This window comes from Mus caroli, unplaced genomic scaffold (genome assembly GCF_978045245.1).
Source record: "Mus caroli unplaced genomic scaffold, Mus_caroli_1 scaffold_34, whole genome shotgun sequence".
NCBI lineage: Eukaryota > Metazoa > Chordata > Mammalia > Rodentia > Muridae > Mus > Mus caroli.
The window spans coordinates 2,234,905-2,260,953 of NW_028227289.1; the positions used below are offsets into that span (position 1 = coordinate 2,234,905).

At 44.9% G+C, this 26,049-nt stretch overlaps 1 protein-coding gene across 1 annotated transcript; it reads left to right on the forward strand.

The window, feature by feature from the left end:
* Positions 1–1,267: 1,267 nt before the first annotated feature.
* Positions 1,268–24,221, forward strand: LOC146999842 (ubiquitin-like modifier-activating enzyme 1 Y). The gene is made up of 26 exons (XM_085834418.1): positions 1,268–1,390; positions 3,603–3,719; positions 3,842–3,879; positions 3,964–4,132; positions 4,222–4,356; positions 4,911–5,017; positions 5,227–5,317; positions 6,131–6,263; positions 8,434–8,531; positions 8,628–8,774; positions 8,885–9,061; positions 9,164–9,268; positions 9,357–9,437; positions 9,745–9,900; positions 11,879–12,044; positions 12,259–12,455; positions 14,417–14,481; positions 14,718–14,913; positions 15,465–15,539; positions 15,645–15,837; positions 17,116–17,204; positions 22,530–22,622; positions 22,745–22,936; positions 23,477–23,578; positions 23,686–23,786; positions 23,939–24,221. Exons 2-26 carry the CDS (start codon positions 3,603–3,605, stop codon positions 24,072–24,074), a joined length of 3,159 nt encoding a protein of 1,052 aa, XP_085690544.1. The 5' UTR covers positions 1,268–1,390; the 3' UTR covers positions 24,075–24,221.
* Positions 24,222–26,049: the final 1,828 nt, after the last annotated feature.

Consider the following 26,049-nt stretch of genomic DNA (forward strand, 5'->3'; position numbering starts at 1 on the left):
TCTCTACATTAACTGGGCAAAGCTCATACAAACTCACAGAGACTGATGTAGGATGCACAGGGCATCCATAAGTCTCCACCAGGTCCTCTGGGTATATGTTGTAGGTTTCAGTTTAGTGTTTTTATGGTACTGGTGAATGTATGTGTGAGTGGGTCGCTGATTCTTTTTTTTTTTTTTTTTTTTTTTTTTTTTGTGGTTTTTCGAGACAGGGTTTCTCTGTGTAGCCCTGGCTGTCCTGGACTCACTTTGTAGACCAGGCTGGCCTCGAACTCATAAATCCGCCTGCCTCTGCCTCCTGAGTGCTGGGATTAAAGGCGTGCGCCACCACGCCCGGCTTCGCTGATTCTTGTATGTTCTCTTGGTTACTTTTCTTTCTGTGATAGTTTTTGTTTTATCTTAGTAAGTTTTATTTTGTTTTATTATTCATTATTATTCATTTTACAATGAGAGACAGAAAGAGAGGGAATCCAGAAGGGAAGGAAGGTATGCAGGTCTTGGGAGGTGTAGAGGGAGGAGATGCCGTAATCAGGATAGATCAAGTGAGAAAAGGGACTATTTTAAGTAAATGGAAAAAAATAAAGCAATCAAACAAGAACAAACCGAAACACCTCTCTCTTCACTACATTAAAATTGAACGTCTCCTGCCTTCTCTGTGTCCCTTATGTCTACTTATGTATTCAAGCACACCTTGTGCAACAACGCATCAATTTTACAACAATGATTGTTTTTCATTTTGTGCCTAGAGGGTAGGAGTCCTTTATTCCTCCACTGCATAATGGCAGGTGTATATTCTCACAGGTTCTCTTCTAAAGGTACAAGTCTCACTTAGGAAGCCATTCTGAACCCCATCGCTGATGTTTTCAGCTTTAGAAGAGAGGGTACACAGTCCAGTGCAGCATTCGTATATTATTTGCTGGGTTGTAGAAGAAAGTTCCCACAGCACAAGCAAGTGACGAAGAGCTTTTGGAAGGTTTCTTCAAAGCATGCTCTCTGTTGTGTTCAGCTGTCAGGTTCTCTCAGCTGCCTGTATTGCAAGCGTTTTGCAGCAGATTTTCCTGAGATTTCATACTTCCAGGAGGAGCAATGTCCATTTCCGTGAGGAGCTAGATTGTCCCAGAGAGCTGAGGCTCCCAACAGGACATTAAAGCTCTGCCCTCCTCTTGCATATTCATTCCTGCTGGCTGAGTGCGTCATAAATGATTCATGATTGGCGTGAATCGCGCTCCTCCCTTCCGCTTCCGGCTGGGCCAGCGCCATCTTGTTCCTCCTGTGAGGAGAAGGACGCTCGTTTTGTGGAAGGAGTTTCCCGAGAGAAAGAACCTGGCTGTTGGCCAGGGACTTGAAGGTGGAGGCGGCTCCTCTCTGGGACCAGATCTTCGAGGAAGAGGAGGTACGAAGAGAGGGGCAGGGAGCGCACACAGGCACCAGCATTGTTAACAATCTGGACCTCTGTGGTGGGGGCCCCGGGAGCCCTTGGGCCGAGTGGGCAGGGCTTGTTGGTACCGCGGCCTGGAGGAATAGTACCCAGAAAGGCCTGGTGGAATAGTACCGAGATAGGATTCGGATCAGATTAAGGGGCTCAGTTTGATGTCCTTGCCCTGGGTTCAGGGGCTACAGGCAGGTACGCAGTGGTTTCTCATCGTTGCGTAGGCAGCATTGGAGAGCGAGGGGGTGGGGGAGAGGCGCGACCGAGGGCAGTGTTAGGCTGGGCCTCCAGTCTTGGGTCTCCAGTCTTTCTACCCAGGGACACCCCGCTCCATGACCGAGTGTTTTATAAAGTGTTTTCCTCGATTTGTTGTAGGTCAGCAACATAGGCTCCTCTGAAAACATTTTGGTGTGCAGAAGGGGATAGAGCATTGGTCAGCAGGGGCATATAGGAAGTGAGATATGGGATGTTATTAATTTGTGCAGTTAATATAGTTAGAATAAAAAATAGAACAAAGGACAAATTCTACAATGGCTGTTTCGTTTCTTTGTGGTTTTTCTTTGGGTTGTGTGTGTTTTGGGGTTTCTTGTTTGTTCTGTTTGGTGTGTTCTGTTTTCATTTTCCTAGAAAAAGGCACTAGAGTTTTAGACATAAACTTAGGCGTGATTCACCTGGGTTTGCCATCTTTATCATGGATTGCCTGTGCCTCTTGTCCAGTGTAGATATCTGAGATCTCTCTTGTGAGATGGATTTCAAGCCAGAGAACTAGTGCCCACGTGACACCCTGAAAAGATACCTTAGGGCCAGTGTGTAGACATTTCCTGTGAGTGCACTTAGACTCATCTGCCACTGCCATCTAACTGCCACCTTTCCATGGTCCCTGGACTCTCTCAACAGATTAACTTTAGTTATCTGAAGAACTTCCCAAAGAACCAGACCAGAATTGTTGGAATGTATAATCCATCTGCTGTAACTCTCCTGTCTGCTTTGTCAGGGCCCACATAGTTCTCATCCTTTCACTGGCCCTTCCCCTACCTCTAGCTTCAAAAAGCAGTGTATATAATGTGGGATTCTGTTTTATTGTTTAGAGATCCGCAGTTTCAGTTTGGTGGGTCTAAGCAGTGTCTGCTCACTGATTCTTTTGGGTATAAATGTTTAAACTTCTGATCTACCTACCCTGCTTTACAGCAGGCAGGTAAACTTTACCATCAGGATGAGCTAAGAGTGAAACTGGGATCAGCCTGATACTGGAACTGCTGATTGGACCCGGACTTCCGGAGTCTGACCCAGATCATCAGGCAAACATTAGCCATATTTAAGCAGGGCACAATTTTAGAGGTATGCATTCTAATAATAATTCAGTCCCAAGTGCACAGCAAATTTAAGACATTGCTATTCTTTACAAAGAACACCCTGGCTTCTTTCACAAGGATGGGTATTATTGATTCAGAATAGGGCCAAAGATTTAGAGCTTAGAGAGGTTGTCAGAGGCAGACATGAGGACGAGTGAGCATGCGTGCATGCCCGCGTTCATTACCATTGACCTGACCCTGAGATAGCATAGGAACCACTGAGGCTGTCGATAAGTACAGTCACATCCCTCATAAGAATGGGTTTTATGGCATACAAGCAGTGTCCAGGATTTAGAGGGAACGGTTCTGGGATAAGCGAAACATAGTTTCTGGGGCTTACGAGTGGAACCTGACTCATCAGACAGCAAAATGTCACCGGGGTGTAAACTACATCGATTCCCAGCATTCCAGGAGAAAGGAAGGTAAACATCTCTTTTCTTTGCAGGATGCCTGTGTGCTTGCTTAACTTTTCAGGCTTCTCTAGTGCTTATCTGTGTGCACAAGCACTTTTTTTATCCTCTACACTGATCATTAAGAGCTGCATTAGTTTGACTATCTTCAGTGTCTTCTCTGTCAGAGAAGGATAGCATTGCACATACACATACACAGGCACACACACAGAGAGAGAGAGAGAGAGAGACAGAGACAGAGACAGACAGAGAGACAGAAAGAGAGTGACAGAGAGACAGAGAGACACAGAGAGAGACAGAAAGAGACAGAGAGAGAGACAGACAGAGAGAGACAGAGAGAGAGAGAGAGAGAACCTTTCTGAAGAGGATGTTCCTGCCACAGAGCCTCAGCTGTGATGCTCCCTATTTCTTCAGATGTCTAGCTCAGTCCTGTCCAAGAAACGCAAAGTGTCTGGACCTGACTCTAGTCTGGATTCTAGTTGGTCTCCTACCTATTCTGTGATGTTTGGCGTGCCCCCAGGGCCAACCAACGTGAGTATGACATTTGTAAGGATGGAAACAATCAGTGGGGGCTGGTGAAGTACCTCTGTCTTTCCACATGGCCCAGTCTCATTGCTATTTTATCTCCCCTGGAACTCTCTGCTCATCTTTAGGAAATGGACATAGATGAAAGCCTTTACTCCCGCCAGCTGTGAGTAGTACACAGGACGGGAGATGGAGATTGGGAGAAGGCACAGAGTGGGGAAGACACTAACCTAGAGTTCTTTGCTGACAGGTATGTACTTGGCCATGAGGCAATGAAGCATCTCCAGGCTTCCAGTGTACTGATATCAGGCCTGCAGGGTCTGGGTGTGGAAATTGCCAAGAATATCATCCTTGGTGGGGTCAAGGCTGTCACTCTCCATGACCAGGGCACTGCCCAGTGGGCTGATCTGTCTTCCCAGGTATCATCTCTTTTTGGCTTCTCCTTGTTTAGGCTCCAGCATGTGCACTGCATGTGTCTCAGTGCTATCTTCCTACCCCCTTTTCATAGTTCTGCCTACGTGAGGAAGATATTGGTAAAAACCGAGCTGAGATATCCCAACCACGCCTTGCTGAACTCAACAGTTACGTTCCTGTGTACAGCTACACTGGACCTCTAATTGAGGAGTTCCTTAGTGGTTTTCAGGTACCCTGGAGTATCCCATGCCTCCCGTCTTATCCTTCGAGGTTTGATGCCATTTAGGCTGGCACCTTGTGTCAGATCTGGTTCTGGAAAACTAGGAGATGTAGGTAGCAGGTAGAGCTCCCCAGAGGGGCAGGTTCTCTTGTAGAAAGGTGTGGTGTTATAGTGAGATCTGGATGGAGCACAGCACCTACATGGATAATTCTCCAGCCCTTGTACGAGTGAGTATAATGAGAGGAAACCCAGACTGGCTGGGTAGTCACTCTTTATGGATAGAACCTGGCTGTAGGTAGCCAGCTGTCTATTTTTACCAGATAAATGAACTTACCTGGTCTCCAGACCTTGCTTGTCTAGCACTGCTGTTATTCCTGTAGTTGGTAGTGTTTTTAAAAGCTGTTCTCTGTCCCTTGTTATATCTGACACCCATTGAGACTTGTGTGTCCATGTGACAAAAGGCTGTGCCAGCTGAGCCTGGGTGTTGGATTCTTCTCCCTCACTTCTGTCAGCTGTTTTATTCTCTCACTCCACCCCAAACCTGGGCCTATTGTTCTTTACAGGTAGTGGTTCTTACCAACACTCCTTTGGAATATCAGCTGCAGGTGGGTGAATTCTGCCATAGCCACGGAATCAAGCTGGTAGTAGCAGACACTCGGGGCCTAGTTGGGTGAGTGCTTGCCTTTATCTGACTTCCACCAAACATAGGCCAAGAGACTCCCAAGCCTTCATGTCCTCCTCCACCAACCAGTTTTGAAATGATTTTTCTTTTCCTTTTTCCTGGGTGGTATGAACATCACCTGATCTGTCTCCGTACCTTGAGTGCTGGAAGGCCCTGTGCTTGGTCTAAAGCATCACTCCCTTTGCCTCCTTCCCTAGACAACTCTTCTGTGACTTTGGAGAGGAAATGATTCTCACTGATTCAAATGGGGAACAGCCACTCAGTGCCATGGTTTCAATGATCACTAAGGTAAGGAGGCCACTCCTATAGGTTCACATGCAGAGAATGTAGGCAGTAATTGTTTTGTTTTGATTTTTCCTTTCCTTTTCCTTTTATCTGACCCTCCTTTTTTCCCCCCCCCCCTCTGCTCTCCTTCCTTTCCCACCTTTCCTTTGTCTGGGGATTTCTTTTCTATCTTTATGCATTCCCTCACATTTCTTAAAATTCTTTTCCTGCTCCCCCTTTCCTTTTCTTACCCTGTCCCCACCCAACAATTGGACTTGGGATATGTCACTAAATAACCTAGTCAGTAACCTATCAGTGAGGGGAATTAAACACTACTTGCCTGCCCTTGAAATCTTGAGTTTTTCTTTTCTTTTTCTTTCTCTTTTTTTTTCTTTATCCTTTTCTTTTTCTCTTTCTCTTTTCTTTTTCTTTATTTTGGTGATGGTGTTTCTTTTGGTGTGTGTGTGTGTGTGTGTGTATGCGTGTTTGTTTTTCAGACATTTTTTTGGTGATGGTGTTTTCTTTTGGAGTGTATTTGTGTGTGTGTGTGTGTGTGTGTGTGTGTGTGTCTGTGTGTGTCTCTGTGTGTGTTTGTGTCTGTGTGTGTCTCTGTGTGTGTCTGTGTGTGTGTGTCTCTGTGCGTCTCTGTGTGTGTGTGTGTGTGTGTCTGTGTGTGTGTGTGTGTGTTGTGTTTCAGACATTCTCCATAATGCTGCGAAGGCTAGGTTGGTTACATGGTAAACCTTCTGCCTCAGCTTCCAGGATGGTGCGAATATAAACATCCCACACTGAGGGAGGCTTAACTCTTAATCTTCTGTTTTCTTTTTCCCCAACCAGGAGAATCCAGGGATTGTCACCTGCTTGGAGGACTCCCGGCATGGATTTGAAAGTGGTGACTTCATCTCTTTCACAGAAGTTCAGGGCATGAATGAACTCAATGGCATTGCTCCCATAGAGATCAAAGTTCTGGGTACGGGAATCCTGGGGAAGGAGGGGGAGAAGTGGTAGCACAGAACAAAGGGGAGCTTGGCTCTGTGATATGGGCTGCCTCAGAATCCAAGAGGTCACTCTGGAACTTTGCACAGCAGACTGGGCTGGTCTCCAACCAACTCATCTTAGTCCTCTTGCCTGAGTGCTGGGATTAAAGCCACCATGCCTTGATAGAGCAGGGCCTAACTTGTGTCTCCCACCTCAAGTGCACCATCCCTTTCTGTGACACTGGACTGATTCTTGAGTATGGTCAGGCACACCACTTATTCCTTGGTTCATTCCATTTTGACTCGCCCCCACCCCCTCCCTGCATTTTTGGTTTTATTTTAGACAATTAGATTTTCTCTTTTAAGCTCTAAAAGGACGGAGTGACTAGGTCCTTTCTAGTGTGTGTGATTGGTAAGCTGGTTTCTGGTAGACTATGGCTGGAAAGACGGCTCAGTTTGTAAGAGCCCTTTCTCTGTGAGTGTTATGGCCGAGTTTGAATTTAGAATAACCATTCAAAATGCTGTCATGCAGTCAGGAAGGCAGCCCATGGAGGTAACTGCTACACTGGGGGTTGGAGGAAGCACATAAAGATGGATCCTGATGGGGGCTCACCTCAGTCGTCCAAACTGCCTCATCGAGAAAATGTATGAAGACAGTGTGGTAGTGATGGAAGAGTTAAGGAGGGGAGTCTACAGTAATTTAAAACACAGCAGTTTGTGTGTGCAGTAGGCCAGTGAGTCCCAGCAAAGGTGTGAGATTAACCAAGCTTCTGTAGAGATGATATCCCTTAAATTAAGACACCTGCAGAAAACTAAATTGAGATGTGTGAGCTCAACCACAGTCAAAGTAGCATGATATTTCATAATCTGTTTGAGAGAAGTGAGGTGCTTGTGAGTCTTACATATTTGATGCTGGCTTCATTCGTCTTAGCATGTTGAACTTTACTCCTGAAAGTTAACCCTGGTATCAACTCCTTTGTATTGTCCAGACTTGATCGAGTGTGAAGCTGAGTATTCAAGGTGATGCCTGTTTGCTAGGAAGTCTTTCTGCATCATGAGCTGACACTGATCAGTGATGTGAGGGGACCAAAGACCCCCCCTTTTTTTTGTATGTTTTGTATCCCTCCACCCTTGGGCTCTGTCAATATAACCTGTGTGTAAGAAAGGTGCCATTGTGGATGATGGCATGCACCTGTAATCCTAGCACTCAGGAGGGGGATGCAGGAGGATTAGAAGTGCAAGCCCAGCCTTAGTTATGGAGCAAGAGTCCAGACTGGGCTATGTGAATCCCTGTCTCCAAGTCACCAAACACATGAAAAAGAACCGCTTTTGTTTTCAACATGTACAGACTTTTTCTTTTCTATAGTCACTAAATATTATTAACCTACTGAATATTAATATAGCAAGTCAGTTGGTAAACTTCTTGCTGTGCTTTCACAAGCTTCAGTGTTTGACCCCCAGAACTGTAAGAAAAGTAAGAAAAGTTAGGTCCTATGGCTTGTATCTTTACAGAGCTTGTGTAATGCTTCGGAGATAGAGACAAGTAGATTTCTTTTCTGTCTTGTGTATGTATTTTGTTTTTGGTTTTGTCTCTGTGTGTCTCTGTTTTGAGATATGTCTGAGAGCTGCAGACATTTGTGAGCTGCCCAGCATAGGTGCTGGGCACTTAACCAAGGAGAGCAAGAAGCACTCACTCTCAGGCACTGAATCAGATCTTGGACAGAGGAGACATCTGTTCCCTACCCCAGTTTGTTTTTCTGCATTGAAACAGAAGCCAGATGTGGTGTCAGCTTCCTACCACCCAGAGTCTGAAGCTGTATGAGTGAGACTGTGGGCATTTTGTTTGGTGTGGGTAGCCCTTGGCTAGCTTTGAACTCTGAATCCTCGTGAGTTGATTTCTGAAGGACTGGGATGAGAGTTGTGTACTGTACGCCTGTGCTTTTGATGGATATGCTTTGGTTTGTTTTCTTTTCCTTTGTGTGTGATTTTTGTTTGTTTTTTGTTTGGTTGCTTGCTTGGTTGTCCCTCTCTGAGTAGAGCTTGCAATGGAAAGAAAGCTGATGTGTCTTAGGCTTGGACTGTGAGGTTTTTGTACTTGATCTTGGGAGGGTGGCAAAGGCACAGATTAGACTGGCAGTCTTCTCCATCCTTTTCATCTTCCAGGTCCCTATACCTTTAGTATCTGTGATACCTCCAGCTTCTCTGAGTACATCCGTGGAGGCATTGTCAGTCAAGTGAAAGTACCTCGGAAGATCAGTTTTGTGAGTAGGTGGTGAGGGGCTGTGAGTAGAAGGACTCCTGCTTTTGAGATTTATAGGTTGTTCATATCTGGTCTCACGACACTCCATTATCCACAGAAACCCCTACTCGCCTCACTGGCAGAGCCAGAGTTTGTGGTCACAGATTTTGCTAAGTGCTGTCATCCTGCTCAGCTTCACATTGGCTTCCAGGCCCTGCATCAGTTCTGTACTCAGCACAGCAGGCCTCCTCGGCCCCATAATGAGGTAAATGAGTGGGAAGCCAGCCAGGAACCTCTGATTTGTCTGTTTCCAATACCTGTTCTTCCTCCAGTAGGGCCTGATAGGCTCTATCCAGGTTCCTTTTGTCCAACCAGGAGGATGCTGAGGAATTGGTGACCTTAGCCCAAGCTGTGAATGCTCAAGCTTTGCCAGCAGTCCAACAGGATTGCCTGGACATAGACCTTATCCGGAAGTTGGCCTATGTAGCAGCTGGGGATCTGGCACCCATGAATGCCTTCTTTGGTGGTTTGGCTGCCCAGGAGGTCATGAAGGTCAGCCCTAGTGGGGAAGGGTGTGGCTGCTGTGTGTTTCTGATGCCATCACTGCCTTTTAGTCCAGTTAGGCTACTGCTACTGACAGCCTTCTTTCCCCAGGCTTGTTCTGGAAAGTTTATGCCCATTAGGCAGTGGCTGTACTTTGATGCCCTTGAATGTCTCCCGGAGCACAGAGTGGCCTTCATGGAAGATAAGTGCCTGCCAGTAAGTCTGTGGGGGCAGTGGGAAACTTTGGGATCATCTTGAGGAATGTGTCGCTCTAACCTGTCTGTACTCATTCACATAAATCCAGCGCCAGAACCGTTACGATGGGCAAGTGGCTGTATTTGGATCAGACCTACAAGAGGAGCTTGGCAAGCAGAAATACTTCCTGGTGATTGACACTAATGGCCTCTGTCCACCCTTTCTGAAAGGATCTCTCTTTCCCTGATCCTTTTGGGGAGGGGTCTTTTGGTTTTTCATGACCTGATTACATCACCTATTCTGTCTTGTGGTGGGTTGAGGAAAGGCTTCAGGTACCTCTTTTTCTTTCCCTCCTCTCAGTCACCCATAGGAATGTGCATCCCTGTGAATGGAATGTTTGTCACTACACGGTCTTGTGTTCGGTTGGTGTTTTCTTTTGGGAGTAAGGAGTGGTGGGTTAGCTTATGCCATCCCTGTTCACTCTGACCAACTTCTAGGTAGGTGCAGGCGCCATTGGGTGTGAGCTGCTCAAGAACTTTGCCATGATTGGCCTTGGCTGTGGGGAGGATGGAGAAATCACAGTTACAGACATGGACACCATTGAGAAGTCAAACCTGAACAGACAGTTTCTCTTCCGTCCCTGGGACATCACAGTGAGTAGGATGGCATGGCTTTCTTTCTCCTATTTGATTCTAACCTAAATGGCTCAGATATTTCTTCCCTCCCCTCCCACCCCCCTCTCCTCCCTTCCTTTTTTTTTTTCTCCCCCTTTAGTTCCCTCCTTTTTTTCAGGCATTCAGGTGTGAGGTCAATAGATATTTTTCCCTGTCACAGTTTTTTCATTGGCCTGGTTTTCCCTCCCTACCTAAGCTTGGATGCTCGGGCATGGCAGATGTGACATTGTGAGATTGGTAATAGGGCATTCCCTACAGGTCAGTGTTTCCTTGATCGTCTTGTTGATAATTCATCTTTCCTTTACTTCGTTTTTCATCAAGCATCCTAGACTCTAGATTTAGAAAACATAAGGTAACAAAAGAAATGTTCCTGGCTTCCTCTAGTGGGAAGATTGGAGCAAGTGAGAAGCTTCCTGATTGCATTTTGGTGTCCTCCTCATGTAACACTGAGTCTTTAAGACTCAATAAGAAATTAAATGGCATCAAATACTGTTCCTCTCCCAGATTGCTCTGTTAGTGGAAAGGACAAATTCCTTCCATACGTTTAGGAAGCCAGTTCAGGGAAGCTGGGAAGCTGTTTTCCAGATAACTAGAATCTGATGACCAAAAAAAAAGGAAGAGAGCTGAGAGCCACACATAGAGTATATGGACTACGACTACGACTACGACTACGACTACGACTACTACTACTAGTACAGTAGGATCCCACTCGTTCATACATGTACTTGGCATTGTACATATGCTTGTGTGTGCCTATATACACCTGTACTTGTGTGTACACAGACAGACAGACAGACAGACACATACACTCAGCTGTTTTATGAGAGTATGTAACCTAAAACATATTTATAAAGATGTGAGTATGGTCTGAGTCCTCAGGGGTATTCTGTACTGGAAGTATTTTTGCTGGTAAATGCTTATGCTTATCTCATCTGTTCTTGACATAGTGTGTTAAGTGGACTAACACTTTTAAATAATCTGCTTACGATTCTAACATAGGAAGTTGTGGTGCTTATGACCTACACTCCCAAAAGCTTTGGGAGACTCTTGTTTGACCATGACAGGCTACTGTTGCAGTAAGTGGCATATGGCTAATGTTAGAATCTCAAACGTGTAAGAGAAGTAAAGAGGAACTGAGAAGTAGCAATTGGAAAATGTCAGGAGGGTGCTTGTTTTCAGTGCTTATGAAGAAGGCTTTCTCCTAGGGAAATGGACCTTACCATGGTGAAACAGTAAAGGTGTGTGGGAAGACATTTGACCATGCAAAAGTAGTAGAAGCCTGAGGGAAGATAAGACATTCGGGTGTGTGGTATTTAAAGAACAGAGAGTTCAGGTGGAGGAAGCCACAACCCATGTATTCCAGAAGTGAAAGTAGAACCAGAGGAGTCTCAGTCTGTCTGTGGTTTTATTTGGGTTACTCTGGATGTCATTAATTGAAATTAGAGTAGCTGTTGGGCTATTCTGACCTTATTTCTTATTTTAACTCAAAATATTGTGTGGTGGCAAATTCCATTTATAATCCTGTTTTTTTTTTTAAGATTTATTTATTTTATATATTTGAGTACACTGTCAATGTCTCCAGACACAGCGGAAGAGGGCATTGGATCCCACTATGGATGATTGTGAGCCACCATGTATTTTTTGGAACTTGAACCCCAAGACCTCTGGCAGAACAGTCAGTGCTGTTAACTGCTGAGCCATCCCTCCAGCCCTTCCTTTATAATCCTTAAAGTAAAAGAAGACAGAATTTTATGAATTAGTAGAAATGTAGCTGTCATAAAAGAACATTCTAATGTCCTTTATAATATCTGTTGTGCCCAGCCAGATGGTATTGGCACTGTTTGAGCCTGGTTGGCTTTGAGCCTAACCCTTTATGAGATAAATCTTGGGATATCTCTGTGGACTTTGGTCACCTCGGTGTGTGGGAAACAGCTCTGTTTTTCATATTCCCACCCAGAAATTAAAGTCTGAGACTGCTGCTGCAGCAGTGCGTGACATAAATCCACACATCAGGATATTCAGCCACCAGAATCGAGTAGGCCCGGAGACAGAACACGTTTATGATGATGACTTCTTCCAAAAGCTGGATGGTGTGGCCAATGCCCTAGACAATGTGGATGCTCGTAAGTTTGGAGTTGAGTGAGGAGGGCAAGAGCAGGGTAGAGTGTATGTATGAGGATCTTGTATTCCTGTCTTGCCTTGGTTTTTCGAGACAGGGTTTCTCTCTGTAGCCTCTGCTCTCCTGGAACTCATTCTGTAGAGCAACCTGACCTGTGTTCCTGCCTTATGTAAGCTTGCCTGCTACTCATCTGCCATTTCTTCCCATCTCCCTAAAAGGATTATACGTGGACCGCCGTTGTGTTTACTATCGTAAGCCTCTGCTGGAATCAGGCACGCTGGGCACCAAGGGCAATGTGCAGGTGGTTGTTCCCTTCTTGACAGAATCTTACAGCTCAAGCCAGGACCCACCTGAGAAATCCATCCCCATCTGCACACTGAAGAACTTCCCTAATGCCATAGAGCACACCCTGCAGGTGATCAACCTTGGGAGGAATGGGAGGTGGTAGGTTTAGGTCCTCGAGCCTTTGCCAGTCTCCTGCTACAGATTTCTAGATTCTGAAGTGTTCTGGGTCCGGAACACGTCCCATGTCTTTATACCAATCATATGTATACCAGCCCACGTGTGTTATCTATGTATCATACATGGTTTCTTTGGAGTCATCCACTTCTGATTGACAGCACTCAAAATTGTACAAGTTCAAGCCAGGCAAAATCCCAACACAAAGAAGGGGAATTCCACACAAATTGACAGCTCTAACCAAGCTCAGAAAAGGAATAAACCTCCTCTACAATGGAATGTTAATGGCATATATCAACCACATTCCAGGGTAGGCTCCATGCCTAGAAGAAGGTGGCCAGGTGGACTTCAGGTTTTTTCTTGTGCACTTCTGTTTTGGTATTACTTGTCTTGCTCGTGGGTTTTTATTTCTTTATTTCTTTGGGGTTTTACTTGTTATAGAGTTTTCTTGAGAGATGGCATGTGAGTAAAGTGGCTGGGGAGTTTAGGAGGTTCTGGGAGGGGTTGGCAGAAGGAAAAAAATACAATCCAACTATATTGTATGGAAAACATTTTAAGTACAACAATTAACCTTAACCTTCTAGTTTTGAAAGAGTTAAAGAGAACCTATCAGTTGGACATGTGTCTGAAGAGTGAGAATGACCCATAAACGATGCTTTTTGCTACACAAATCAGCTATTGTTGTCTCTGCTGATTTCCTAATTTACCTGTAATAATGAGTGCATTTTTGGTGTGTTAAAATCTTACCCAAAGTGTTAAGTTAAACAGCTGGTTTTTCAGTGTGACTTCTGTCTGTGTTGTCAAGTACAAAATCTTGTGTGTCCTCTGGCTGAACAAAATGAATGCTCTACTGGACACTAAACCCAGAGCCTAGTTCTGCTTGTGTTCCTCCAGTTCAACGGGGCCCAGGGAGGTTGGGTGGGGGTTGTTTAGTTTCTGTTTGCTCCTCGGCTCATAGTGTCAGTATTTTGAGGCCATGCCAAGCAGGTGGAGATCAGGTAGGAATAGACTAGAGAGTTCCAACCAAATTCCTTTATCCTGTTTCTTGTTCCAGGTTATAAAATGTCTCTGAGTCTGTACAGCAGGCAGAGTAGCACAAAAGGTTTTAGAATGTGTTCGGTAACTTTGTAGGAGGAGACCTGTCTGGTCCTCAGATTCCTCATGTGCAAAATGTGCATTGAAGTAATACCTACCAGGGAGATTTTGTAAAGCACTTAGGCTGGATATGGGCTGTTCATATACTTTGGTAAAATTCTTAGCAGTGGGTTTGTAGTTGGCACCACACTCAGTCTTGCAGTCTGCATGTGCTCACACACTAACTTTGATGAGTGTAAATGCTAGCTAGTTACATCAGAGACTTGAAAACCAGCTGGCTACAGGGGAGTTTTATTCCACTGCAATAGGTCATAAAAGCAGGTAAGTATGTGTGAGAGTTAGAATTTAGAACCTGTATGGTCCAGTGTCTGTGTACATGCCCCAGACCATTTCTGCAGTGACCTCCTAGTTCTCAGAAACCTTGGAGAGGGGGGGGGCAAACAAAACAACAGCAACAAAAACCAGAGAAATTCCTGTTGAGACCTGGGTGCTGTTCTGCTCAGTCTAAGAGTAACTGCCAATAGGTCATTGTTCTTTTAAGTGTGACTTCTTCCCTTCTGTCTCTCTTTCTTATAATCCAAACACATCACACCTGTATTGCCATGAACATTCCAGGTTCTCACACATACGTACTTGGCTGCAAATTATGACCTCTGGTCTGGAACACGTGGGTATCCTCATTGTACAGGTTAATGCAGTCTTCACCCAGAACAGTCTTTACTAACTGGTTGTCTCACTAATGTGTACAAGAACTTTTTTGGTTTTGGTTTTGGTTTGTTTGTTTGGCCGTTGCTGACATGCATTTGTTTGCTCTGTCTGTAGTGGGCTCGGGATGAGTTTGAAGGGCTCTTCAAGCAGTCAGCTGAAAACGTTAACCAATACCTCATGTAAGTAACAGACAAACCAACAGCCAACAGAAGCCAATCAACAAAGGCGTCCTTGTCTGCTCTCCTCAAGGCACATCCTTGGTAGATGCTTTGGATAACTAATGGTTGATTGAGCCTTTTGCTGGTGGAGGGTGATGGGAAATGGTCAGGAATGACATTTTCCCTGGAGAAAGAAGGCTTGCCCAGAAACCTTACTTCTAGGCCTCTGAAGTAATCCAGGTCTTTGTATTGGATAGGGACCCCAAGTTCATGGAGCGGACACTGCAGCTAGCCGGCACCCAGCCTTTGGAAGTACTGGAGGCCATACACTGCAGCCTGGTCCTGCAGAGGCCACAGACTTGGGCTGACTGTGTGACTTGGGCCTACCAGCACTGGCACACCCAGTATTCTCACAACATCCAGCAGTTGCTGCACAACTACCCTCCAACTCAGGTATTACATACTCGGTGGATGTATTTGGCTGAGCACATTTTCAGGAAATTGGATGCTTACTCTCCTCTCTCTGGACATGGCTTCTTCCAGGCAGTCTAGCTGCCACAGGCACCTCAAGGCAAGGTGTAGGCCAGGACTTGGTGCAAGGATTTGTGTTTTCCTCCTTCTGTCAGCCAGGCAAGGGGCTTAGTTTCCTTCCCAGCTGCACCTGTGGGCTGAGCCACTGCTGAGTTCTCTTTGAGGGCTGTAGTTGTGAGAAGTTTTATAGTTAAGCATGAAGTAGGTTCAAGTCCCAGGTGTGTTGGACACTGGTTCGTGACATGCCTAAGGTCTTGGTAAGCCGTATCTGTGAAGTAGGGGTGGCTTGTGGGCATTTAGAAAGGACTAACTTTCATTTCTTAATATTGCCTCATATAAATTGGTAAGTTGAACTTGCCATGTGTTTGACTCATTGTGAATTTCCCAAGAATGGTGAACCTAGGCTTCTTGGCCTGAGGACTGCCTGAGAGTGCTTCTCCCTCTGTCCTCTTCATACCTTTGCATTCTCCTAGCTTACGAGCTCTGGAGCACTTTTTTGGTCAGGACCAAAACGCTGTCCGCATCCTCTCATCTTTGACATAAACAATGTAAGTGTCCTTGGGATCTCCCAGGTGGGTATGTGGGGAGTGGGTCTCTCCACTCTTAACCTGTGGCTGTTAAGCTGACTTTCCTTTGCCATGGCTTTCTTTCAGCCCCTGCATCTGGATTATGTGATGGCTGCTGCCAACCTGTTTGCTCAGACATACGGACTAGGAGGGTCCCAGGACTGGGCTGTTGTGGCCAACCTCCTGCAGTCTCTGCCGGTCCCCAAGTTTGCTCCCAAGTCTGGCATCAGGATCCATGTTTCTGAGCAGGAGCTGCAGAGTACCAGTGCCACCACTATCGGTGAGAATGCTTCACCATTTGTTCAGGGATCATCTGTTTGTATTCTGTCCCACTCAGCCTTCCCTCTGGTGTTTGCCACTGGCCAGGATTTTCACTGTATTCCTGAGATTTACCTAGTCTGTGCTTAAGGGTTGATGGGTGGAAAAACAAAACCTCTGTATCTCATTTCTCTGCAATATGGACTTACAGAAATGGTTAATTGCCTTCCTTGTCTGATGACTTTGTCGAATTCTCCTTCTTGTTTCTTCTCAATTTATGTACTTTTCATGCAAAAAGAACCGGACTGCTCCCTGCCCTCTGGGTGTCTTGATACCTTTGCTGTTTTGTCTCCTTGGTAACAGGTCGCTTCTATTCTCCCTCTGTGTTCCTGTCCTCTCTGTATCTGCTTAAAGCACACCTCGATTTTTGCACTCTGTGTCACACACTCTGTTTTCTCTTCTGATCTCCCTGAGGAATCTGTTCTCTTGTAAAAATCTCCCAAGTTGATACAGTTCCTCAGTTTGCCTTTCAGAGAGTAGTTGTCTCCTCATGAGTGAGATTTGACCAACAATCTTCCTTTGAGACTTTCCCCTCCTTCATTCACTGTTTGTTCATAACAGTGTGTCTCTCCCCTCTCCCGACTTGCTTGCCATTTCTTTCCATTAACTAGATTCTATCTTCCTGTGAACTTAATCTAAATCACTTTGCTCAGCTCCATCGTCTTCATCTTACAAAACTAAACTCCTGTGGCCCTTGAACAACTTCTCCCATTCTCTACCACCTCACCATCCTTGAAAACCTTTGTCTACCTTTTTTGTTTGAATCTTTTGACCACTAGCTGTATCATATTAGTGGATCCACAGGGAAGCAAACTCAAAGCAGAGATTTCTTCCTGTGTCCCATTTACTTTATCTACTTTATTTAGTGTAATGGTTGTATATTAATATAGTCCTACAATTTTCTCCCCTTTTTACAGCTTCTGCATTTGTCTCTTAACTTATTGGTGGGTAATTGAGTTGCTTCCATCTTTCATGGTGTGTGAATATGCTGCTTCCTTGTTGTGAGGTTTTCATCTTTGTTACTCAGGACCTCCAGGTCTTCATGTGTTTGTATTCCTCACCCCTACTTCCCTGTGCCCTTTGGGCAGGGAAGTGTTTTCTCTCCTCGACTCCCCTTCCCTTACACCTTCCAGGATGCCTCTCCCTTTCAAATACTTTTACATAAACACCACTTCCCAGTCCAGATTTCACCTTGGGCAGTGCAGTGGGTTCACCAGAGACCATGGTGTCCTTTCTGCAGATGACAGCCACCTGGAGGAACTCAAGACTGCACTTCCTACTCCAGACAAGATGCTTGGATTCAAGATGTACCCCATTGAGTTTGAGAAGGTATTTGGTGTGGGGTAGCTGGGATGGTTAGGAAGGTGGGCGCAGGTGCCTAGCATAGGCTTTTGTCAAGATTGTGGGCCTGGAGTGGTCTCCTTCTGTTTAAAAGAGAACTTTCTTTGATGAAGGGTGAGAGCTACACCTGTGCACCTAAGAGTTGAAACTTAGAATGCAGTTAGGAATTTGGCTGGCTTAATAAAGTGGGATTAAGCAGTTCTTCTCTAAGATTCATTAATTCACTAGTCCTGAGACTTGGCTAGGACCCTAGTACCTACCTTGATTTCCACAAACCACAGGTGGTCAGGACAGTATTGTTCACTATGTTCAGTGGATACATCTACAACACAATTAACTGCTCCTCAGACTTGGGAAGAAAAGGTGGAAAAACGTAAGAGCAAGGGGATTAAAAAAAACTTGGTGATTGTAGATTGTATCTCCTATAAATGACAAGAAACAAGACCTGAACAAAGGCAGCACCAGCAGGAGTTTGTTTGTTTTTCCTATTTAAAACTGTTTTTAAATTTAAGTATACGTTGAGCATATTCTTCTCCTTCCCCAAGTCCTTCTAGATCATCATCCCCTCCCTACCCACCAAACTTTAAGTTCTTTCTCAAAATCAATCAAAAACCTAGTACAGCAGGACTTTCTGAAACCAAGAAAAGAAAACAACACCAGACTCTTAATTTTTTGATATTATTTTACTTATTGACATTTCAAATGTTGTCCCCTTCCCAGTTTCCCTCCACAAACCCTCACATCCCATCCCCTCTCTCCTCTGCCTCTATGAGGGTGCTCACCCACTCAACCACTCCTGCCTCACCACCCTAGCATCCCCCATGCTGGGGTATGGAGCCTCCACAGTACCAAGGGCCTTCTGTCCCATTGATGTCAGATAAGGCAGGCTTCTGCTACATACATAGCTGGAGCTGTGAGTCCCTCCATGTATAATCTTTGGGCAGTGGTTTAGTCCCTGTGTGCTCTAGGGTGGGGGCTTGGGGGGGCAGTTATTAGATATTGTTGTTCTTCCTATGGGGTTACAATACCCTTCAGCTCCTTCAGTCCTTCCCCTAACTCTTCCATTTGGGGTCCCCGTGCTCAGTCTGATGGCTGTCTGCTAGTATTTTCATATCTACTGGTCCAGCTCTGGCAGAGCATCTCAGGGGACAGCTAGACCACGTTTACTGTCAGCAAGCACTTCTTGGCATCAGCAATAGTGTCTGGGTTTGGTGTCTGCAGATGGCATGGATCCCTATGTGGGGCAGTCTCTGGATGGCCTTTCCTTCAGTCTCTGCTCCGCTCTTTATGCATTTCCTTTAGACAGGAACCATTCTTGGATAAATTTTTTTAGATAGTTAGGTGGTACCGTCCCTCAACCGATGCACTGAATATAATCTGTACTGGTTCTGTCACCCCTTTGTTGGGTATTTCCACTAATGTCATCCTTGTTTGGTCCTGGGCACCTAACACTTCCCTGGGAACTGCAAGTCCATCCCCTACTAAGTGCTACACATCTCCCTTGCCTCTCTCCTTTCTGTCTCCTGCCACTCCAGCAGAGCTCCTTTGCTCACACCACACTGGCCACAATAGACATGTGCTCTGCCCATGCTCAAAAGCAGCCCTCCTACTTTATCTAGGGAGCTGGTAATTTGTTGTTTCACCATACTGTGTCAACAGTGTCCTCTCTCTCAACCTCTCTTTCCTGACAGTTTGATTTTTTTTCCTTCTCCGATACTACTGCTGCTGCCCCTGCTGCTGCTGCTGCCTCTACTTCTACTACTACTACTACTACTACTACTTCTACTACTACTACTACTACTACTACTACTACTACTACTACTACTACTTTACTACTTTTCTTTTAAAAAAGATTAATTTATTATTATACGTACACTGTAGCTGTCTTCAGACATGCCAGAAGAGGGCATCAGATCTCAGTTTGGGTGTTTGTGAGCCACCATAGGGTTGCTGGGATTTGAACTCAGGACCTTTGTAAGAGCAGTCAGTGCTCCTACCCTCTGAGCCATCTCACCAGCCCCCTAGATCTTTTCTACAGGCTTTCACTTTTCCTCTGTGGACCAGACTCAGAGTACTCTAATTAATCTGGATGTTAAGAGCTTTAGGGAGGAAGCTACCTCACACAAGGAATGTCACCTTGCCTGAGCTATGTTTTGACTTTTTTTGTACAAAAGCCCTAATTGAAGCTTGAGTCCTCTGCCCAGTGACTCTTTGCTGTTGATTAAAAATGTTTTTAAGACAGCATTTATGTTGCCTAGGGTGACTTGAACTTAGGGTCATTCTGTCTCTGTGCCTGTATGCTGGGATTACAAGAATGCAGTACTGTGACTGCTGTGGGCTCATAAGAAGACTGATAGATTTCTTTTAGAGGGAGATTGGGTGAGCAGCACCATCTCTTTTCCCGGTAGGTCTTGATGATCGCATTAGATTGTCCTTGCTGACATTGACATTGCCCAAGCTGGTAGTGCAGCCTGTGGTGCCATGTTACCTGTCAGTGCTGGTCATCATCAGGAGCTTCTTGGAAAAACTCTTATCAAAATAAAACATCACCCCCACAAAAAACTGTCTACTTCATTATGTATTGGCTAAGTCCCTTAAATGTAGATTAGTCCTAGTTCTTCCTCCTAGCCCCATGCTCCCTTAAATGAGACTCAGACAGATGCAAAATATATTTACAGATATTTTGGCTGTATAGCTAGGCTCGTCTCTGACAGGACTTAACTCAATATAACCATTTATTTTAGTCTACATTCTGCCACAGGGCTGGCTTTACCATGTGTTGGCCAGCCCAGGACAAATCTCCTGTGCCTGGCTCTATCCCAGTATTCTTTCTGCCTCCTGCATGTCCCCCTTCTATTCTATCCTTTCCTGTAGAGTCCATAGGATTTTTAATTGACAGGTATATACTGCTTTACTCTCTGAGTTCCTATGAGCTTTGCTCAGGCGACTTACAAGGCCTTGTCCTCCTGGTGTCCTCCATCCCCTCACTCTCTCTGCCTCCTTTTCCAGAAGATGTCCTGAAATGAGAAGGGATGGATTTCAGGGTGGCATCCCATTTAGGGATGGATTTCCAAGGTCTCTCCAGCCTTTGCATGATGTCTGGCTGTGGGTCTGTCTCTATATTCCCATCTGCTGCAGGAGGACACTTCTCTGATGGTGGTTGAATAAGACACTGATCCCCAAACATAGAAGAGTATCAATCACCAGGAGTCACTCTGTCATTGTGGTATCATTTTTCTTTCTTCTGTCTTTGCTCAGACTGGTATCATTTGATTTTACATTAGATCCCTGGAATATCGCAGGTTCTTGTTCACCCAAGCAGTATTGGGTATGGATCCACCCCGTGTTGAGAGTCTTAAGTCAGATCAAGTATTGCTTGATTACTCCCACAAGCTTTATACCAGGGTTTTCCTAGTATGTATTGCAGGCAGAACTCTGTTGCAGATAAAAGTTTTGTGGCTGGCTTGGTGTTTATGCTTTTCTGTTGATAGCATGCAGAGCAACTTCCTGTACCAAAGACTCAGGAATCCTGTAGGGGTGAAGGTTTTGAGTAGGCATCTCCATGTGCAGTGGGTTGGGTAGGTGTTGTCTTCAGCTCTGGGGTCTTGCTCTCAGTTTGTGGAGAGCAGCCTATAGTCTTTGCAACAGCCTTGGTTATTTGAGGATTCCCATGGGACTCCTTAGGGCTGTGTAACTCAATTAGATGGAACCCATTCCCAGTAAAGGAGGCTTCCTTTGTGACAAGAGCTGGCTAGTGGAGGGACTATATCATTAAAACCCCTGTGCATGTGTTTGGTAAATGTGTGCACACACATGGGTGTGTGTGTGTGTGTGTGTGTGTGTGTGTGTGTGTGTATAAAAATGTGTCTTATGTGTATGTCTGTGTACATGTGGGTGTACTTGTGTGTATGTGTGTGTGCGTATGGGTGTATTTGTGTGTGTGCATGAGCACACAAGAGAGCTTACATTTTAGGAAGTTTCTACTTTATTAGTTTTCTGAATTCCCCTCACATCGCCATAATTTTAATGGCCTCACCCCTTATTCTTTCTTCAGTTTGTTTATCACACTTATTCCCTGCACTAGCCTAGCCTAGTGGACCTACATCCCTAGCCCAAGTACGGATGAAGCCTACTTGATCATGGTGGACAAACTGGGGCCCTGATAGGTGTGGGGGACTGGGGTTTCAGGTAAAATGTGTATCTTAGTATCTGGACCTGAGACACAGGAACTGGAATGGGCTTGGGGTTATGAGAGGGAGGGAAAACAGGATGTTTGACTAGGAGCTGATAAGTCATTGCCATGGTTATGGGGACAGAGACTTAGCAGAGACCACAGCATGCAGGTCTACTAAAGAGCTTCCATGCTTCTGGTTTCCCAGGGAAGGCTTGCTGAAATTAGGGGATAGAACAAAGCAATTAGGAGAGTTAGGAGTGGAACATCTGTGGGATCTTTAGAGATGAAGTGTGGTGGGAATCTGCCAGAGGTAGTCTGGTCTAGAGCTAGGGATGAGGCTTGTGGATTTGATTTGAAGGAGCTGAGGGGAGAGTGTGGGGACTATGGGGGATGGGGAGAGATCTGGTTAAAGTTAGCCTGCCTGTTTTCTGGATCAGCATGGCCTGTAGTTTCCCAGAGAGGGCCTCCTGTAGTTCAGATCTGTGACAAATCAAGGAATGTGTGGAGGGAGACTAGGAGGGAAAGATCTGTGGGGTCCACTAGAGATGACTGGGGAGGCTGCTATAGGTATTCTGCTCCAGAGCTGGAGATTAGACTTGGAGGATCAGAAGGAGAGTGAAGGTCTGCAGTTAGCCTACCTGCTTTGCTGAGTGGTTTGTGAGTTCCTAGGGTCCCAGTAGACACATAATAAGGGGAGGAGTGGGACAGGTATTATTGGAATCCACCCATAGACAGAGAACTACAGGCAACTAAGGAAGTTATTTAGGTAGGAGAAATACTCTTCCCCAGTGTTGAGTCTCCTAATTGTTGTCTCCTAATTGTTGTCATCCCTGAAATCATGGAGTACAAGTAGTGCTCACAGGCTGAGTAGGTTCTATTAAGGTTTTATGTTTAGGTATTAAGCCAGACAAGGCCATGGCTTTTAAAAGGAAAGCAGGGGGATTTGAAGGAGGGAAGGTTAGAATTGTAATAATTATGTTTGACTTAAAACAACAACAACAAAATTGAAAATACCTGCATGCATTTACTTCAAATGGTCATCAGAGTTAACACAGTACATAGTTGGGGGAGACACTGGGATCCTAAGTAGACATTCACTCTCTTAATTCTCCACTCCAAAACAAAAAACAAAAAAAAAGGATGACGACAGCAACTTTCACATGGATTTCATTGTGGCAGCATCCAACCTCCGAGCCGAAAACTATGGCATTTCCCCAGCAGACCGGCACAAGGTAATAGGAGTCTGTGATGTACCACTGACCCTTGCCCAAGCTGATTTTCCTTCATTTGGGCCTTTGTAGAACCCTACTTCCTCCTAAACAGTAATCCCTGGTGGTCACTGTCTGTCTTACAGAGCAAACTGATTGCAGGCAAGATCATCCCAGCCATTGCAACCACCACATCTGCTATAGTTGGTCTTGTGTGTCTGGAGCTGTACAAGGTGGTTCAGGGCCACCAACAACTGGAGTCTTACAAAAACAGTTTTATCAACTTGGCTCTGCCTTTGTTTAGCTTCTCTGCACCTCTGGCTCCAGCGTGTCATCAGGTATGGGACCTCCAAGAATAGGAAATTTTGATGTTACCATTCAGGGATGCTGAGTACATCAATACAGTGTGTTTGTGTGTGTTCTGTGAGTGTCTGTGTGCCCGTGCGTGCCTTTGTGCATGGGTGTGGGGCGTGGGGAGCAGTTTGCTTCTCAGCAGATAAGGTGTTACATCACTAAGATATATTTTGAATACCTGTGTTCATTCATCAAACGCATGGACAACATAATTGTAGTACTGGCTCAGGTATTGCTAGAATGTGAGATTCTGTGTCAACGAAGCAGGAAAGAAAAAAAAAAGCAGGAAGGGTGCTGACACAAACAGTTCATGGAGAGCTAAGAGGGATGTTAAATGAGGGAAAGGGAAACCAGGGACTTAGCAGTGCGTACGTATCCTTTTCTTTACAAAGACTCAAGCTGCCTAATCATGGTTAGGTAATGCCACAAGTGTGTTTTTGATTATTGAGCTGTGGTTAATGCACTTGTAATATGTTAAGAACATTTGGGGTAGTCCCCTCTTAGCACTTACCTTTGTCCCCTAGTACTATGATCAAGAGTGGACATTGTGGGATCGCTTTGATGTGCAGGGACTGCAACCTAGCGGTGAGGAGATGACCCTGCAGCAGTTTCTAGACTACTTTAAGGTAGGGCTCCTTCCTGTGTGAACTCCCCCTTTTTGGGGTCTGCCCACTTGGTTTAGCAGCACTATCCATCTCACAGTCACCACTCCTATCTCTTCTAACCTCTGCAGACAGAGCACAAGCTGGAAGTCATCATGGTGTCCCAGGGTGTGTCCATGCTCTATTCTGTCTTTATGCCAGCCAGCAAGCTCAAGGAACGGTTGGATCAGCCGTGAGTTAGCCTCTGGGCTGATGGGAGTGTAAGCCTTGGATGGGATTCTCAACAACCCAGTGTGGTTCCCCATTCTTTTTCTACAATCTGCTGCCACATTTCCTTCAATGTTTGGTTGCTTCCTTCTTAAGTCTCCAGCTCTTTGATTTCAGGATGACAGAGATCGTGAGCTGTGTGTCAAAGCAAAAACTGGGACATCATGTGAAGTCCCTTGTGTTTGAGCTGTGCTGCAACAGTGACAGTGGAGACGACATAGAGGTTCCTTATGTACGATACATCATCCGCTGATCTCTTACTGACTCAGTTCTTTCAGATCTCTCAGTCTATATCAGAACCTTTCTAGTTATGATGAAATGTCAATTTAAACCTCCTTGTTCCTAAGAACTTTTCTTAGTGCTGTTTTTACATTGTTAAGAACTGAAATTCATAATAATAAATTTTCAGCCTGTAAGTAGTAGAGTGTCTTCCTCTCCTCTGAAGGGTGGGTGTGCTGCTGTCCCTAGGAAGAAGTGGACTCCTTATCCTAAACTGCAATTCTTAAAAGGTGACAAGAGTCCAGCTGCACAGAAGCAGCATGGACATTATCCTGTATTCAGATACAATAGTGAAGATTAAACTTCAGCTGTTCTCATTGCTCTTGCCATTTCTGCTTAGGGAGAAATGGTGTGATCCCTGTGGCAGTAAGGCCATCATGAGGAGGTCAGCCCTTACCTAATGTTAATACCCTTTCTTTTCTCTTGCCACATGTCAGTCCTAGTGATGTTCAGCTGAAGCAGAGGCTCCAGTCCTGGCTGGTCTGGGTTAGGATCCTGTGTCTTACTTTATCTTGTCTCCTGATTTGTCTTTTTTTTCTGCCACTTGCTCATCTGAGATAAGGGGATAAAAGGTTGTTACTAGAAAAAGGGGCCCTAAAATTGGTTGCTACTTAACACCACTTTAGTGTATTATCATTATTATTATTATTATTATTATTACTAAATATGTTGATTTAGCCTAGGCTTTCATGTAATCGGCCTCCTTTACTTTGGACAGCTCTTTAAATGTAAGGTCATTAGGCCAGCTGTGCTGTCTGTTGTCAACTGGCTTCCCACCTTTACATGTGCCTTGTTTTTCTGCTTGACTCAGAACTGTATGTTTCTTATTGTCCTAATGACTTTGGGGTTATTGAGTTGAAGTGTCTAAAGTTTCCTAGTTGGACACTTTTGCAAAAGGAGTTCACTCCTGAGACGTTGTGATTTCAGGTACCTTGCTTCCTCATTCCTTTATTTTGTGCAGTTCTGCCCTCCTGTTCATGAATGGTTGATGTTCCTACTTGCCTTGGAAGGTGTTACATAGAGTTACATTGATTTAAAAAGACAGCTCTGCTCAGTGCAGTTATGTGGCTGGCTGTTACTTTGTCTTGTGGTGGATGTAAAACTGGTGGAATGTGTGGCAGGCTATTAAGAGCATGGTCTTAGAGATCTAAAGTAATTCTGAAGAAAATGGTTGTGTAAAATTGTTACTTTCTCTGGCAGCTTTCAATACTCTTTTCATCCAGTAGTCTCTGTTGTTTTAAGGTTTTCTTTTATCTTAAAATCTTTGGCTCTTAAAATCTTCCCATATGACACATTTTGATCATGTTTTCCCTTCCCTCAAACTCCCCCTCCTCTCATAGCTTTTAAAACAGTTACTGCTTCTGTGAGATAATAATATCATCATAGTATTTCTGTAACCCTTTGCCTTTTTCCCTCTAACCCCTCTGATACACTCCTCCTTGCTCTTTGAAATTCATGGCCGTTCTTTCAATAGTCCCTTTTATGTACATACTCGCATATATACATAGCTATTTATGAATACATGAATACTAACAGCTCCCTTTATCCAGTGTAACTTGTGTGTATGTCCTCAGGACTGCATATTAAGGATTGGATAAACAATTGGTGTGCTTCTCCCTGGGGAGGCCTATTCTCCCATTCTCAGCATTCCTCAGTTGCCTGTAGTTCTTTTCTCCTTGTTCAGCTCATGTTTAGGTGCTCAACATGGTGAGTTTGTAACATTGCATGAGACACAGTCTCACAGCATATGAGACTCCCTGATCCTCTCTGGCTCTTAAACTATTCCTTTCCCCTCATTCTGTGGTGATTTTTTGAGCTTAGATACAGAAATTGTATTTCAAAATGTACCTGATGGCACAGGGGCCCACAGCTCTCTGCATTTTGATTGGATAAAGGTTTTTAGCAAAGGTCTCTATCCATTTGCAGAGAAGTTGCTTTGATGGAGGGTG